The sequence below is a fragment of the Rhipicephalus microplus genome, chromosome 7 (genome assembly GCF_043290135.1).
Source record: "Rhipicephalus microplus isolate Deutch F79 chromosome 7, USDA_Rmic, whole genome shotgun sequence".
NCBI classification, from domain to species: domain Eukaryota; kingdom Metazoa; phylum Arthropoda; class Arachnida; order Ixodida; family Ixodidae; genus Rhipicephalus; species Rhipicephalus microplus.
Genome location: NC_134706.1, coordinates 86275038 through 86292334, shown reverse-complemented (window position 1 = coordinate 86292334; position 17297 = coordinate 86275038). Strand labels below are relative to the sequence as shown.

Sequence of the window (17297 nt, the reverse complement as noted above, 5' to 3'; positions counted from 1 at the left end):
AGACCTGGCATGACTGTTTCGTGGGAAGCTTGATTGCCACGCAGAATTCTGCTAGCACCCTTATATTTATTATTTGCATTCATTCGGTCAACTCTGCCGATGTCCAATTTACTTAACGTGATCGCCTTTCAAGCACCATTTCAGCAGTTCCTGTGGAGATGTGAATTTTCAATCCCCTGTTGCTCATGCCGAATATATACGCATACAGCGGCCTGTGGTAAACGGGTTTGTGGCCCACGTGTCTGCAGTAAAGTGTTGACGACGTACACGACGAATTTTCACGTATTTGTTTAATCCACGCCTAGTCGGGCGTATTTTAAGACCCTCTAATTCTCTCATAATACGTTTGGCCTATCCGAAGTTAAGGAAGTGATCAAGTGATCCCGAGACCACCCAGGCGTAGGCGGACAAATGTGTGCATGTATGAATGAATAGATGGATTGATGGATGGATGGACAGATGGATGAATGGACGGACGGACGGACGGACGGCTCTGTTCACTGTGCCGGCAGTTCACTAAGAATCACCCCGCATTTATGAGCACATGACTGCATTACTCTTTGGAAAGCTGAGATTGAAGCTGTGAAAACAAAGCAGCAGCCAATATGCAGTGCAGGAGCTATGTAACTGAGTAAGGGGCATGTAACGAGAAGATAATGAAGATAATATGAAGAACACATTCAAAAGTTACGTATGTATTACAATGGCCATATACGCTGCGTGCTGTGATTTGGGAAAGAGGACGGGGGAAAACGAAGAAAGTGGTCAGATGTTCAAAATATGATCTCTTCGTAGTGCGTGTCGTTGCGTGGCGACGGCGTAATGACTGGTTGTGGCGGCGATGGTGGCAACGCCTCAAAAAACACGTCTTGCGACCCGCCACGTGCCGGCGTGCTGTCCCCATACTCGGAGTCTGCGTGAAAAAATGATAGGCTGCTGTCAAAATCGGCCCCTTCATCAGTTATGGGCGCAACGGAAGTGAATTCCGGGTTTCTGCGTCATTCCGGAGTTCCGGAGCGCTTGCATTTTGATGGTGTTAAAGTGCTAAAGGTGCGTGTGTTACAATGGTTATGGTGGCTAGAATTGGGAGGTGACGCCAGCGCCCGCATATTCGCCGAGCGCGCGCGATCCTCGTTTTCAAGCGCCGCCGCGACGGCCACCACGGCGCTCCTGTCGGCATAGTGATGCGGGCGAAGCGCGCGCTCCGCGCTCTCTCGTCGACTCGCCGCTGGGTTCGCTGGTTCGCCTCTGGAAGCGTGTCTGGGTGTGTGCAGTTTTCCGCGTTGATGTCTCGCTTATGGCAAAATGTATTTAGTTGCTGACATGACAGTGTGAGTGCCGACCTTAGGATGAACTCCAGCACTACGAAAGCGAGGCAACGCCACTGCTTTGCTCCTGGCTGCACGAGCGGCTATGTGTCATCGAGGGAGCAAGGTCAGCGTGCTTCTCTTTTCTCTGTTCCCAAAGACCCTGCCCTCTTCGAAGCCTAGCAACGAGCCGTACCCCGTGCCGACAAGTCGTTGGACGTGAAGTCGGTGCTATGTGAGCTTCATTTCGACGAGCAGTTTATTGAGCGTTTTTACACGCATGCGATAAACGGCGAAACTGTTCAGATTCCCCGAGGGAAACCGGTGCTGAAATCTGACGCGGTGCCAACCATATTCCCAAATGTTCCTGCGTATCTTTCAAAGAAAGTGCCGAAGAAAAGGACGTCAAGAACATCCACTTGCGGCCTACCATCGAAAATTCGGCGACAGGAACCAAGCACGTCTGCTTGCGAGAAGACAGCTGGCTCGTACAGCACAGAAAGCGACAGTAACCAAATACCTGTTCCGAATGTGCCCGCAATTCCCGACGTCCGCAAGTGTGGTCTTCCCAGCGCTTACTGGGCTCGACATCTAATTGCTGGAGCCGACAACGCCACGGTGTTTACAGTTTGCGCACTAGATGGTGACAAGTTGACTATTGACAAGTATGTGCTAATGACATCAGATGAAAACAAACTTCAAGCGACAGCTTTTGTGCAAGCCACAAAAATAAAGACCCTTGACATTACCGACATCGAAATGGCAGAAGAGTTGCTTCGCGACGTCGACTCCATGATACCATGCAGAGGGTTTGGTAAAACTGGTGAATTTGGAGTGAATTTAAAGTACAAGGAGAAGACTTTTGATGGCAGAACCTTCAGCCCATCTTGCCGTGGGGTTGCTCCAACGCCAGAAAAAGCCTGCCCACAATGCAAGCACCTCAGAAGACTACTCCTGAATCGTGAGTCCTACAGGCGAAGAAAAGGCAAAAATGTGGCCCAGTCCCAAAAGCTTTCATACAGGCTTAAGCTGCGAACAGCGCAAGCGAAAAGGAGTCGCCTGAGTGTCCTGCAGGCTAAATCACTCATCAAACAAATGAAAGAAAAGAATGCACGGAATGATTCTACAGCATTTGAAGAAGCGGCGAAGGCCCTACCCATTAAGCAGCAGCAACAAGTCAAGGCGTGCTTTGCTGCGGCTAAAAGAAAATCCACGAAAGGGATGAAGTATGAAAGTGAATGGGCTCTAGAGTGCCTTATTATGTCCATGAAAAGCCCACGCCTCTATGAGCATATACGCAAAAACAACATCATGGCGTTGCCTTCTCGAACATCACATCGTCGATATCTCAAGCGTTACAGGAGTGGATTCGGCCTGAGCGAAAAAGTGTTTGCTGCTGTGGCGGAAAAAACAAAATCTATGGACTTGTTCCAGCGCCATGGTGGGCTGTTAATTGATGAGATTAAGCTATCTGAACACTTGAGCTTGGGAACCGATGGCACCATCGAAGGTTTTGTGGACCTTGGGAAGTTCACACCAGAGAGTGAGCGCTCCGTAGCATGTGACCATGGCCTTGTAGTATTGTTCGTGCCTTTTACAGGCACGTGGCACCAGATTATTGGTGTGTTCGCATCACGCAGCAATGTGAAGTCCGAGACGTTAGGCAAAATAATCCTCGAAGCAGTAGTCATGAGCGAAAACGCCGGCCTGCACGTAGACTTTATCACCACTGATGGAGCTGCGTGGAACAGAAGCATGTGGCACTCATTCGGCGTACACGGCAGGAAAGAAAACACAGTATGTAGAAGGCAGCACCCTACAGACCCAGAACGTTTTCTGCACTTCATCTCGGACTTCCCACACCTTCTTAAATGTGTGAGGAACACCTTTGTTCGAACGGGCGTGAAACTGCCAGAAGGCCATGCCAGTGTTGACCCTATTGACTGTGCCCGGAAGCTTGATGAACAGCATGACACGACTCTCAAAGCCATGCCTCATATTAGCAAATCGGTTGTGCATCCCAATGGCTTTGAGAAAATGAGGGTAAATTATGCAGTGCGGCTTTACAGTGATGAAGTCCTCAGAGGCCTTTTCTTGTACAATGCAACCATCGAAGAAAAGCATGGGAGCACAGCGGCGACAGTCAGCTTTGTGGAAAGAATGAGAAGGCTCATTGAGGCCATTACTTCAAGGTGCAGTTAGGGTGCACTTAAGCCTGGAGGGATGCACGAGAAGTGCATTCAAAACTTCTTGACTTACCTGGACGATTGGGAAACAGCTGCTGGCTCCGGAGGTTTCCTAAGCCGCAGTACAGCCGAGGGGCTTCGTGTTACCTTATCAAGCACGCTACACCTTCTCCGCTACCTGACGATGAAGTTGAACTTCAGCTATATGATGACATGCCGCTTGAGTCAGGACCCCCTGGAGAGGCTGTTTGGAATCGTCCGACAAATGTCTGGATGCAATGATCATCCGACTGCCTCCCAGTTCCTAATCTCGGTCAACACTTTGAGCTTCCAGAATTTGGCAAAACCACCGAAAGGAAGCAATGTGTCCTCAGGACTGCTGAGAAGTCTGCTGGGAGCTGACAACGGAAAGGACCTCACTCCTCGGAGGAAATTAGACGAGCTTCTTGACGTAGGAAACCTTGCCGAAGCACATGAAGTGCTCAATGAATACGGCCACGGCACCGAGCATGCAGACATGGTCGTGCAAAGCAGCGATGCCAGACTCATATTCTACATGGCTGGATATGTGGCAAGAAAAAGCGTTGCAAGCACCAAATGTGCAGAGTGCAGCCAGCAGCTCCTACAAGGCGAGAACGATCCATCTCCAGCTGCAGCATCCCTCACGGCTGCTGTTGACCGAGGAGGCCTGCTGTACCCATCAGTCAAGCTCAATGAACTCGTGACCACTCTCGAGAACACTTTTACCCACTGCTTCAGTGTTACAGAAGTCAAACCTGACAGCATCATGGACTTGGTTTCCTTCTTGCAGTTAAGAAAGCTTACACTTATTGGCTGCCCTGACCACAGTATGTCCCTCACAAACAAAATTATCAAGTTTTATGTTCTTACTAGGCTCCACTTTCATGTGAAAGCCCAGAACAGCAAACGAAACGCTAAGCAGGAAAGAATGAAATTGCTGAAGCTTAGACGCGTGCTTTGAGTTTGATATTGTAACTTTAAGCTCTATTGATTTTTTTTTTTGCCGAGTGGAAAGTGATTGTATGCCTCCTATTACTTAGTGCCAAGCGATGCGCTGTCTGTGTGCAATGTTTCAATGTTTTTAACTACTCCCGAGCGTATGTAAATGTGCGTATTTTTTCATTTTATTTTATTTTACCCTGTATTCCATGATGTGCAATAGATCTTCCTAATAATATGATGTGCAATAAATATTTGTTTTATTTTCCTCGCCCAGAACTTTGGTAATATTTTTTTTTAAAAAAACGCCGTTGCCTTGCACTCCAAAACACTGCAGGGATATGCGAACGAAAGCTTTAATTTGCGCAGATTCAACGTCACAGAAGTCTTGCAGCGGCAGCCAATTTCTTTTAATGCTTGAAATGGCGTTCTATCAGCCATCGTCACAGTGAGTTATCTGAATCGCCAATTTATCTGAATCATGCTTCAGCAACAGCATCTTTGAAAGGTCCGCGCGCTCAAGGCGCGCGCGCGTAACTAGCATCACCATTCCGCCGACAGCGCCACCGCCGCGCTGCTCGAAACGAAGGAGCGGCTCCGAGCTCCCGTTGGCGTCACCTCCCAATTCTAGCCACCATACAATGGTGGTAACGCATTTTTGTATGTTGCCAGACCACTTCCAAAAAGTCGCTAAACAATGATTAGGATGAAAATTTTTTTCATGAGTCCTAATTTCTATTTGATAAAGCACGTAAACGAATAACTTTTAGGAGCGAAGCTTCTTATGGCGTGACCTGTGCGTCCCCCGTTGTAGTGCGTAACCACCGGTGGCACATACCCGAAAGAGCGGTCCTTAGAATGTCTGCTAAAAGGCAGTACTTGCACATAATGAATACATAATGAAAATATGTGAGATGGCGGTACTTGGACTGTTCACTAAATAGGCGGGCGGACGGACGGACGGACGGACGGACGGACAGACAGACAGACAGACAGACAGACAGACAGACAGACAGACAGACAGACAGACAGACAGGAGCAGACGCGCGGATGAACCGACAGAGGGACGGCCACACGAACACACGCAGGGACGGACGAACAGACAGAAAGGCAGACAGATGAACTAACGGGTGGATGGAAGAACGGACGTATGGATGGACGCACTGATGGTCCCACGGATGGACTGACACACTGACAGATGTACAGACGGGCGCATGAACGGACGAAAGCAAGATCGTATCGACGGACGAAAGCATGCACATGCTCACGAACGCTTCGCCCCACCAATCATCATTCACTCCTTAGGTGTGCTTTGATCTCGTTGAAGATGATAGTCTTTCTTGGGGACCTTTGACTGAAAAACTTTGGTTAGTCTGTCTATCTGTCTGTCTGTACACTTGTCTGTTTGTCCGTCATAACAATACCCCGAACGGCACCAAGCAATATCTTTAACGGCCAACCCCATCCGCAGCGCCCACCAATATTGCTCAAGTTTCAGCGTTCATGCTCGCGCGATTGTCAATTAAAAAGCACTTATTGCGCATACCTGAGGCACCATAACAACACCTCGATGTTTTGTATGTGTGCCTTTATACTAAAGAAGGCACACACAAGTAATTCTAATGCCCGTAGCACTTATCACGCTGCGCTGACAGTGCAACACGATGCTCAAAAAAGTGTTTTCAACGCTTTGCTAAGACGACACGGTGGTGGCACTTGCCCATTGCTTTGCGTTCTACACCTTATCACCTTCGAGACAGGCATGCATCTTTCTCCGCGGGTGCGCATGCCTTCCTTCGGTTTCGAAGATAACTTCCAGATGGCGCTCGCGTCTGACGTGCCTCGATGCGCTCGTTTGCCTCCTCTACACGCTCAAGGCACTCTAACACAGCGCCTCCAGAATACCATTCACCGATGTTCTTGCGCAGAACGTGAAATATACATTTTGTTCACTCTCTCCAAACGTAAAACTATCATCTTTCGGCATTTGCAGTGTAACATGCCGATTCGGGGCCAATTTTTTTAATTACACAACATTTTGAATCAATCTCTGTTATGGCAAATGACGTTGGACTGCGCTTTTACCCCACGGCTACGCCACTGTGAACCGGTAAGCATTACACTCTAAAGATCACAGTGCCACAAGCAGTTTGATCCCATATGCTTTGGCCTCATTAAATCTTGTTCCGACCATTCGACTCTTCTCGCAGTTTCCTAATTTTCTATGTGTGTTTTAAAACAATCTACCTTAAACTTTGGAAGTACCCCCTGAAATCACTAAGACTCGGAAGAGATATAATTGTCGCTAGCACAACTGAAAATACGCTAAATTTAGCGACCTTCCCGCGAAGCTAACACCACTGCTGTATTGTGCGATTGTTAGTGGATGTTAAGAAACAACACAAGGTCGAAAATTCGTAATTTTAGGACGTTAAACCCCACCATTCCAATCCAATCTAAGGTCAAAAATTACTGTAGCCCTGCACTGCAACGTGCTTAACAATCATATCCTTGTTTTGGCAGGTAAAACCGCCGATGTTATTGTTGTTGTTACTCCATATATTCTTTTTTTTTTCATTATTGTGTAATAACTGACCAATCGCCACTTGGTCCTCATCATCACCTCGGCAATTCTTTTTAAGATACATGCGTTGAACTCACCGACCAAAGTGATGACGAACAGCGTCGTTGTGAAGGAGATGATGCCCGTGAGCACGATTAGGAAGAACCAGACCCACGTGCTGGTGGTGATGTAGTTCCTGTCAATGGAGGCATTCCCCGTAATTAGGCACTGTCGTGTATGTGGCTTGAACGTCTCACATCCTAACGACATAGAGTATGTGCACACGTAGCTCTCAACTTAAAGCCACACTGAAGAGCAAAACGGTGTGTCGCGTATAAGTAAAGTACGATTTCAGAATCCCGAAAACACCACTCATACAGCCACATGGTAATCGGTAAGTAAAAAAAACACACGAAAAGAAAATGAAGGTGGAGACACCCCATCAGATTCCCGCACCAAACACCGTGACGTGGTAAATTTTGGTGGTGTCTACTTAATCTTGCGTAGCCTCTACACGATAAAGACGACCATGAACGTAGCATACAAAGTTTCAGATAATTTCATCAAATTATGGCGTTAGATCTCGGAGTTCAGTTTATCGGTCTAAATCAAGCCGCTGTTTCTCTTCAGTGTTCTTCCAAGAACTTGAGAACAATTACGTTCGGACCTTATGGGCAGGTTCAATCGTGATTGGTGCGAGAACGGGGGTGCGTGCCGCATGTTGGTATCAGTGACGCCAACTACACCAACAATAAGCTCTGCAAATGGTCACTTCTTTTCCCGCATGGTTATACTATTAGCGTGAGCGCCACCTATCGGTGAGCACCTTCGAGGAAGGTGCGACTAGAAGATGTGGCGCTCGTGGTGCTAAAGTAGTCCCACTTCCCATGCACTACGCATTTGCCGAGCTTCAAATATGTGTAGGTAAGTGTTTCTGTTGGCCCAGTGCGACACGCGCTGCGATGTTCACCCTAAGTGTGCTCACGATCATAGAGTTTCCTAAATATCCACTAGAGTTATCTGTGGCGCTAGTGTAATGGGAGCTGTAATGCACGACGCTTCAGCGAGCATGCGAATAATGAGTAGTGCACAGATTTGTCTAATCTCCGTACTTCTGGCCTGCTTCTGGCTCCGTGTGTGTTCGTGTGGCTTGGAGCTAATTTCTCACTAAACAAAATGCAGCAAATGTTCCGAGGTTGTGCTTCACCACATTCTTTTTTATGCTTACTATTTCCAATTGGGTCGCGAAGTTCAAAAGGGTTCGTTCGTTCATTCAAAAAAAACCAAAACACAGCAATAAATAAAGCCACACGTGCGATTCGATGCCCGCAAGTACGAATACTAGGCAAATCTGTGTACTACCCATCATTCTCGTGGTCGCTGAATGATTGCAGTGCCATAGTACCCTCAAGTTATTTTTAAGGAACTCCATAGTTGCTCATCAATGATTCATGACTCTCCATAGGCGATTTCATGCATAAAGAAATGACAAGTATCAAATGTGGGATCCTAGCCACGTATCACTGCCACAGTTAATTTGAGCTCGTTTGTAACTTATAGAGCTTGTTAGGAGGTTAGTAACAGAGAAGCCAAAGAAAAAAAGAAAGCAAGAAAGAAAATGACTTTTTATACATATTCAACAAGTTGTCAAAATTGAACATTTACAACATTCCCCACTTAGGTTTTATGGTAAAGGGCACAAAAGACAAGCCACTAGAGACAGACCTCGTTGTTTTGAGAACGTGCGCATAGAAAAATAAGTAACCCTCAAAGGACAGACGCAATCGTCGGTACGCGGTAAATCTGGTCGCCGGCTCAAGAAGTCGTATACACACGCGATCTACTATCCCAGTGCAATTGCTGGTGCTCGCGGTACTTCTGAAACCAACGGAACTCGAAACGCGAACGCTATTTCGTCCGAAGATTGGGATACAGTCGCAAGCGTTCCATACACTCGGGCGTGGCCTGCGACGAGCGATAAGCCGTTTGAAGCGGGGAAGATCCTTACGCCGTGGGTCGTGCGTGCGCGATGTATGAGTAGTAGTAGTAGTTAGTAGTTAGTAGTAGTAGTAGTAGTAGTAGTAGAAGTAGTAGTAGTAGCAGTAGTAGTAGTAGTAGTAGTAGTAGTAGTAGTAGTAGCAGCAGTAGTAGTAGTAGTAGTAGTAGTAGTAGTAGTAGTAGTAGTAGTAGTAGTAGTAGTTGTTGTTGTTGTTGTTGTTGTTGTTGTTGTTGTTGTTGTTGTTGTTGTTGTTGTTGTTGTTGTTGTTGTTGTTGTTGTTGTAGTGGTTGTAGTATTAGTAGTAGTAGTAGTAGTGGTTGTAGTAGTAGTGGTTGTAGTAGTAGTAGTAGTAGTAGTAGTAGTAGTAGTGGTGGTGGTGGTTGTAGTAGTAGTAGTAGTAGTAGTAGTAGTAGTAGTGGTGGTTGTAGTAGTAGTAGTAGTAGTAGGTAGCCACCTCGACGGCCGGACTAGAGAAGTGGCACGCGCGCACTCCTTAGAATTGAGGAGGAAACCCGCGCACGCTTTTCATAAATAGAAAGATGGTTGTTTCTGATTAAATAACGTACAGAGACGAGTATCGGTTGCTTAATCTCCAATAAATTTTGCCTTGAATTTGTAGCTTTCTAAAACAAAACTAGTAACAAAAGGACGCACTTTCAGCACTATATGGAATCAAAAAAACGTTGCCAAGCATAGTAAATCATCTGGGCGTCACTTATTTGGTTTTGCGTTTGTGTGAACCATCGAAGATTCGTTGCTGACCAGCTATCAATCACGGCTCAGTGCTCTCCCACAGTTGAGTACGAAGTACTCGAAATCATGAAACATTTTTTCTTAACACACATCATCGAATGTACATGTCCCATCCACGTCATCTCATATCCATGTTCATATAATTGAAGTCTGTTTCGTCATCATCCTCATTGTATGTCTAACAAGAAAATGTTCTGGTGAAATGTTATTGACGTCTGTGACAATAAATTTTTCTAAACACAGCAAGATTACCGAGGGTTGGGCCACAGTTCTGTGAACTAGCCGTGGTGGAAGGTGGCAACTAAACACGAAGCGCAGGCTGTAAGAAAGTGCATGCGTGCCGCTCTTCTAGTCCGGCCTTGCCAGCTCTCGTTAAGTCCTTGGTATGTCCGCTGGATGGCGGTACGTTTATATGATGAATATATGACTGCAATATGTGAGATGGCGGTACTTGGAGTGCTTGCTAGATGGACGGGCAGACGGACAGACGGATGCACGGATGGATGCACGGTTGAGTGGACGGACGAACACAGGGATGGCCGCATGTACGGACGCACGGATGGGCACACAGACGGTTGAATGCGCGAACGGATGCACGGAAGGACAAACGGACGGACGAGCGGAAACGCGGACGGACTGACGGATGTTTCTCCCCACTCATCATCATGCACTGCGTGGATATGCTCCAATTTTTTTCTCTTGTCCTTTCCGCTGCTCAATCCTGATAGCGTAAAGTCAGGTGAGCGTGGGTGGCAATATAAAGGGCCCTCCTTCAAGCTTTACTGGAACTTGCGTTGTCGTTGTTGTTTTTTTTTTTTCACTGAAATTTTTATGCGTAGTAAGTCCGGAGTTCGTTTGCAGAAACAAGTTTTCTAGTGGTTTCATTAATTCGTGAAACCCCTCCCACCGCCCGAAATTTTATCACGTTTCAACTATGCGGGGTATAATAAATTATTTAGTCAGCTTAACGGTCACCGCCAGTCGCCAAAGATGGCCGTTTAACACACGACTCCCCCCCACCCCCCTACCAAAAAAAAAAAACCCAAGCCGGTCCTTGGTGAATACAATTCTTGAATGTGGCCCACCCAGCTGAGCACGTAGGCCTTGGTCTAGAAAATAGGAATGGCTGTCGCCATATTTGCAAACACACACATGTGCTACCCGTCGCCATGTCTTTTTTACACGATGCTATCGCATTAAAATTATTCATAATTACGCCTTCCATTTATGACTTCATAAAAGATGTTCTTTATACTTACGCGAAATAAGAATAATCTGCAAAAAAAGAGATTAACAGCATGATTTTAGTAGTAACGTGCCGTTTTCTGTAGGCCCGTGTGCTTACATTTGGGTACACGTTAAAGAACCCGAAGTGGTCAAAATTTCCGGAGCCCTCCGCTACGGCGTCTCTCATAACCATATGGTGGTTTTGGGACGTTAAACCCCACATATCGATCAATCAATCATTATAATAATCAAGTAACCTGCAGTTCTCGATTGTTTCACCAATAGATTCACTCCATGGTTGCGTCTAGACGACTAGGCGCAACACCAAGTGTTTCTACTTCTGACAGTGCCTCCTTTGTTTGTGTGTGAAACTTTCGGCGTCGTTAAGGCTCGCTTGACTAATGGTCGTTATCTGGCCTGCGATTACATTGTGTATACGTTCAGTACCATATCGCTCTGCATGGTAGGACGGAAAAATATTACTCGGCCTAAGCTCCAGAACCAGAGGATGGGAGTAGAGCTGGGAGCTTCATGTCAACTTGTTCTTTCTGTGTGGCGTACATTCACTACAAGTCAGCTCAGGCACCTGCTAGCAACTTTTATAAAAAACATGTATTAAGCATGAAGTATTTCAGTTTCCAAAGACAGTGGCCTTTAAGTGACATCCGAAAGCCCACGCCGTTATTCGGACACTGTACGACTGGACACTGGTTGCGCCTTGCGTCAGAATATAGCGTGCTCGCGTTTTGCTAACGTAGCGTCACTGTGCCCAGCATGCGCGCGCGTCAACGGTATATAAATTGGAGTATATTGGGGCCTTTATGATGTGCTTGCGGACGTTTTGCTGGCTCCACATATAAAATTCTGTGTTACGTGACGTCAATGGATGACGAAGTAGATAACTGGTGCAAACATCATAATCCTGACACGCGTGTTATGTAGGAACATGACAACATACCCCGCTCATAGCATGCTCGCGGCCGTTTTGCTAGCTCCACATATACTAAATTTGGTACCACGTAACGTGAATAGATGACGAAGGTAAACAACACATCCAAACATGATAATCATGACACGTAATTCATGTACGGCATCATTTAGCTCCACCTCGTAACGTTGTGCTGATTTTAAACTGACACATCAACATTTCTTAATCGTGCTTCGCATATCATCGATTCTCACTGTACGTAGTATCTGCCAATTTTTATAAAAAACTATTGAATGGCACTGTTATCCTTTGTACTGTTCGTGAGCATTGAATAAGCATGGGAGCTTGAGCAAAGAACAGAGAGAGCATGGAGCTGCGAACACACTGCGCCACGACATCGCCATAGTATCGACGGTGGTAAATACCTGAGGTTGGTGTTTCGGGTGATAGGCCCACGGAGTAGTGCTGCACTGGTGCATTCCCGATGAGCATCTGGTACATGTCGTCGTCACCTGGCCAGACGCAGGAAAGGGTGGTACGAGAGTGAGGAAACGAGCATGTGAAAATAAGGCAACCAAATTTTATTTTGCATCGCAACACTCAAGGGGGACGCACGCGTACATAATGGCTTACTAATTTTCCAAACATTAGCGAAAACATATCAACCCCAGCTGCCGGCTACTCTTCTCTAATCGCAATCAAGTGTTCCAAGTAAACAAATCTGAATCCAATATTTTACATACTGGATCAATAAAAGCATTAACCTATTGCACATTCTGCATTTCACGAAGTAGTCTTAAAGACGATATAGTCTTTATTAGGATAGTTGAACACGGAAATGGTGGTCTGTTCGTTTGTCTGTCGGTCACACTATTCAGTCACCTGGTAAGAGTTTAGGCACTTGCTGAACGCCTAGCCATCTTGAACTAGTGGCTGCCTTCGTACTCGTGAATGTTGTCGATCAAAAGCAAATGTTACGCATATTCCAGGCGCAACATCAATGCGCAAGCTGGTGTGTACCTTCACAAGACATTATAAAGATACGTCATTCTAAAGACACTAGTGTTTCGTATGCTGCGCTGAATAAGACGGCTGGCAGAAGACTATCGTTCTTCGACGACATATGCAACGAAGCAAGCAGATACGCAGGCGATTTTTTCAGCTTCTTCGGTGGCCTAAATTTTTTGTTATGCTGCTTGGTGTGCTTTTTTTAAAGGGCGTTGCAATGTTTCTGCTTAAGCTCTCAGATGTGTTCGTATCCGTTGAGCTGTGTCTGCTGCACTGACCTATAAGTTCTTACATATCTAGTCTTACAATGCTGCTCGATTTATAGACATGTGGCCATTCATACAATGATCTCTCGAATTGTTAGCCTCACGGTGGCATCAGAGCTTTAATAAACACTACTGATAGCGCATCGTATTGCAACTTGTGTAGTGAAAACGCGCGAAATAAACTTCCGCTCACACTTACCGGGCACCGTGCCTCGTACTGGACCTTCAGAATTGAAAAGCAGGTAGGAATAAATACAAGCTTATGAACTCTACTTTCAGTCGTAAGTGGATTAACATGTACTAACATGAGTTAACCATTAAAACGCATGTGCTAATTCAGCATTAGGCTTACGCATTTTTCACATGTAATGCATAAGTTTATAGGTAGGCAAGTTCTAACTGTGCTGCTCCAACACATCAGCCAGCCATGAGTAATACGAGCATGCCAAAACGCCCATCCTTGCTCTCTGGTGCTCGTTTTTTTTTTTTTTTTTGTGGTACACTCTGTGGCCTATGTATAACGTAAATGACATTTGAACATTCAAACCTCTCTGCGGCTGTGTAAAACACATTAAAAATACACCTCGTTATTCATAGGCTTACTCGCATATAAAAATACGTGGTGGCTATTGCTTGCAGTGTACCGTGCTCTAAAAAAAAAAATATTACTTGAGTTCCACTCAGCAGCACTTTAGTGTAGATATTTTACAATAATACCAATTATGCTGTTATCACCTTATGCTCAGCTGATAATTCTCGCTAAGACTGCAGTTGAACAAGTTTAGCAATTTCGTATCAAGGCGAACATGTGAAGTGCGTGTTGCCCCGCTTGGATATTTTGCTAGTGAACCGCCATAATTGTAAACATGGCTGCATGCTCCACTATTTCGCTAACACTTGGATTGTGCTTGCTATTACTGTGAAATTATATGCGGGTACGTTCAGGTGGATCGCGTCTGCAGAAAGAATAAGTGTATAACAGTGATTTTCGGGGCATAAATGCTTTCAGAGCTCCTCATTTATGCATGGTGGCCCTGCGTCATTGCGTACGGCTGTCGACCTGACTTGATTCACAGTTATAAATTACACTTGCCGACTTATGTAGAAAACGGGAAAGGGTGGCAATGCGGGGTGTTTTCTATGAGCATATTCCCGACATTTCATTTAGTATACATCCGCCGACTACGATTCACCTATTCATAGCAATTATCGCGAACACGTAGCGTGTTGTATGGCTTGTACGCATGAGACAAGCGGTATTATTTTTGAAGTCGGCAGTCTTTCTTGGGGACCTTCAACGGAAAAATTTTGGTCTGTCTGTCTGTCTGTCTGTCTGTCTGTCTGTCTGTACATTTGTCTGTTTGTCCGCCTTGAAAGATACCTCAATCGGCACCAAACGGTCAACCCCATCCGCAGCACCCACCAATAGTGCTTCTGATTTAGCCTTCATAGTTGTGCGATTGTCAATTAAAAAGCAATTGCTGCGCATACCTGAGGCGCCATAACAACACGTCCATGTTTCGTATGTCTGTCTTTATGCTGGAAGAGGCACGCACAAGTAACTCTAAGGACTGTAGCGTTTATCGCGCTGCGCTGACAGTGCAACGCGGTGCTCGAAATGGTGTTTCCAACGCTTTGCAACAACGACACGGTGGTGGCACCTGCCCGTCGCTTTGCGTTCTACACCTTATCACCTCCGAGACTGGCGTGCATCTTTGTCCGCGAGCGTGCATGCCTTCGTTTTCGAAGATAACTGCCAGATGGCGCTCGGGTCTAACGTGCCTCGATGCACTCTTTTCGCCTTCGCTACACGCTCGAGGCACTCTAACGCATCGCCTCCAGAATACCATTCACCGATTTTCTTGCGCAGAACATCAAATAAACGATTTGTTCACTCTCCCCAGACGCAAGACTATCGTCTTTCGACGACATTTGCAGTGTAACATGCAGATTCGGGCCATGTTTTTTTTTTTTTTTTCGTGTTACGCAGCGTTTGACGCGGCAGTGCGGCAGAAGGAATGGTGACGCTTCGTGGCGTTTTATCGTGTCGATATGCGAGGCGTGCATGAAACCAGGCGTATAATTCCGTCGTCATGTCGGAATGACGCACGGCCGCGGCCAATGATAGATCGAAAGGCGTGTGTCGTCACACCGATGGTGGCGCCATCTCTCTGTTTCCGCTCCAGTTAACTTGGCCAAGACGAGTCGGTTGAGTCAAGCCTCGGAGCATTTGCCAGCAACGCCACTCGCGGTGGCGTGAGAAACATCGAGTACATTTCGGTTGTGACGTGAAAGAACTCTTTATTGATCGAAGTGATGATCGATGTGCGCCATTCCTACAAGACTACACCACTTCTGAAACCACTAGCGAGATCGCCAGCAGGGATGCAAGGTCATGTCGCAGGTAAACACAGTGACACGTGCGTCTAGGTGAGCCGGCTCCCTTCACTTGCACCTTTGCTTTTCACATCGATGACGTTCAGAAAGTCAATACCGTATCCTAACGCATTCCATAAGAGTACACTGCGTAACCGGGTTGTCATAAACAAGGGCTTGGTGACGAGTTTCCGTGTGAGCGGCGTAGGCGACGGGCAGTGCTCACTATATCTGTCCGAGTCGGGAGTTACCGTTAAGTTGCTGCTGTTGTGACGTGGTTGTTGTTCACGATGGCGTAATTTTAATAATCACTTCTTGATAGAGCGAAGCGTGGCTGTGCAAAGTTGGTTGTTCTGTGCTTCATTACGACAATACGATGTCTTCCTAACGTGCATGCAGAGGCGCCTTGGGGGGGGGGGGGGGGGGGGGTAGAGCATGCGGATGATTGCCTATTCACCTTATATGTGTCTCGAAACATCGTACGCCGCATTCCAGGTGATCCAACGCCGCAAGCAGCACCGCATGAAAAATCGTACCGTCTGTCTCTCGCTTTATGCTTCGTATTCCCGTCTCGTCCAGACGGCGGCATTCATTTCGGGGACTGAAATCTGACCTTTTGCTCTAGGAGTGATCTATTAGTGTTAACTTCGAAAAGCACATGCTGCAGTTAAAAAAAGGTTAAATATATACTTACGAAAAGAGCGGTGGTACCGAATACTCCGCTCGGCTGTCCCAAAGAGAATATCGTGAAATGAGCACTGATAAGTGCCTTTTCTTTTAAAACAACATCCTCGTGTTAAGTAGGCTCAATACGTGGATTACTTCTTATGAGAATGGGTGCGTACTTTTCTTTTTTAATTTGTTTTTTTTTACTGTATTAGTGTCGAGCAGCCACACCCTACGCAGATGTGATCAATATATCACGTGACCTGCGCGTCGCTATTGTGCGCGCGTCTGCACACGTTCAAATCGGCCCCGGCCTCGATTCACTTTAAATATGTTATTTACATCGTGTTACAATGAAAAAGGCTATTTTGTTATTGTTACAGGTGCCCTCAATAAAGGAAACCCTTTGATAAATTCCGAGTATACTCACCTACGCCCCTCCAGTCAGGCATGGCGCTCGGTGTTATCGATGCGGGCGACTCATCGTCTGCGAGAAGGCAAGAGGTGATCCCACAGATTGAGATTTTGCAATACTAAACTGTGCTGTAACGTCAAACCCGAGTACGGTAACACGAGGTTGAAATATTTCACTGTGAATTCAAACGTAGTGCTACAGAACTACTTTGATTCTTTTCCGGCCCTCACCAATGTGTGGAACAAAACAGTCCACATACTGCTCGATGACCGTAAACCGATCATTCAAAAGCAGATAGTCTCATACGCGACACGTTCAGCATACGTTAACTGCTAGTACAGATCAGTGAACACGACTGTTGTCTTTACATAGCCTAAAATGTCTAATGGTCCCAGGTATCGTAAATACAAGCTGCATTTGTGAAATGTACTCTGCATGGGAAGGTTGCCATTGTCCGAGTCCACGTGGGTGAACAGTAATGATTTCCGATGTACTTATTGTCGCCCTAATTGAGGCATCATTATTTCTTATAACGTGCTTCTTGCTGGCGAACGCCGACATTGAACGCCACAAACACAGCTCATGAGCGAGTCTCGCTGCGACGCATTTGACGACGTGTTACGAAATGAGTTACGACAACCTC

General features: G+C 46.3%; 1 protein-coding gene across 2 annotated transcripts; it reads right to left on the bottom strand.

Moving 5' to 3' along the window:
• Window positions 1–729: 729 nt before the first annotated feature.
• LOC142767004 (uncharacterized) lies at window positions 730–16721 on the bottom strand. 2 transcript variants are annotated; one of them, XM_075868218.1, is made up of 5 exons: window positions 16670–16721; window positions 12349–12435; window positions 11028–11043; window positions 7115–7212; window positions 730–913 (listed from the first exon to the last, which is right to left on the bottom strand). In XM_075868218.1, exons 1-5 carry the CDS (start codon window positions 16689–16691, stop codon window positions 774–776), a joined length of 363 nt encoding a protein of 120 aa, XP_075724333.1. In that variant the 5' UTR covers window positions 16692–16721; the 3' UTR covers window positions 730–773. The 2 variants fall into 2 exon arrangements, with proteins under 2 accessions (XP_075724333.1, XP_075724334.1); XM_075868219.1 differs by lacking the exon at window positions 16670–16721 and adding an exon at window positions 13397–13493.
• Between the last annotated feature and the right edge of the window lie 576 nt (window positions 16722–17297).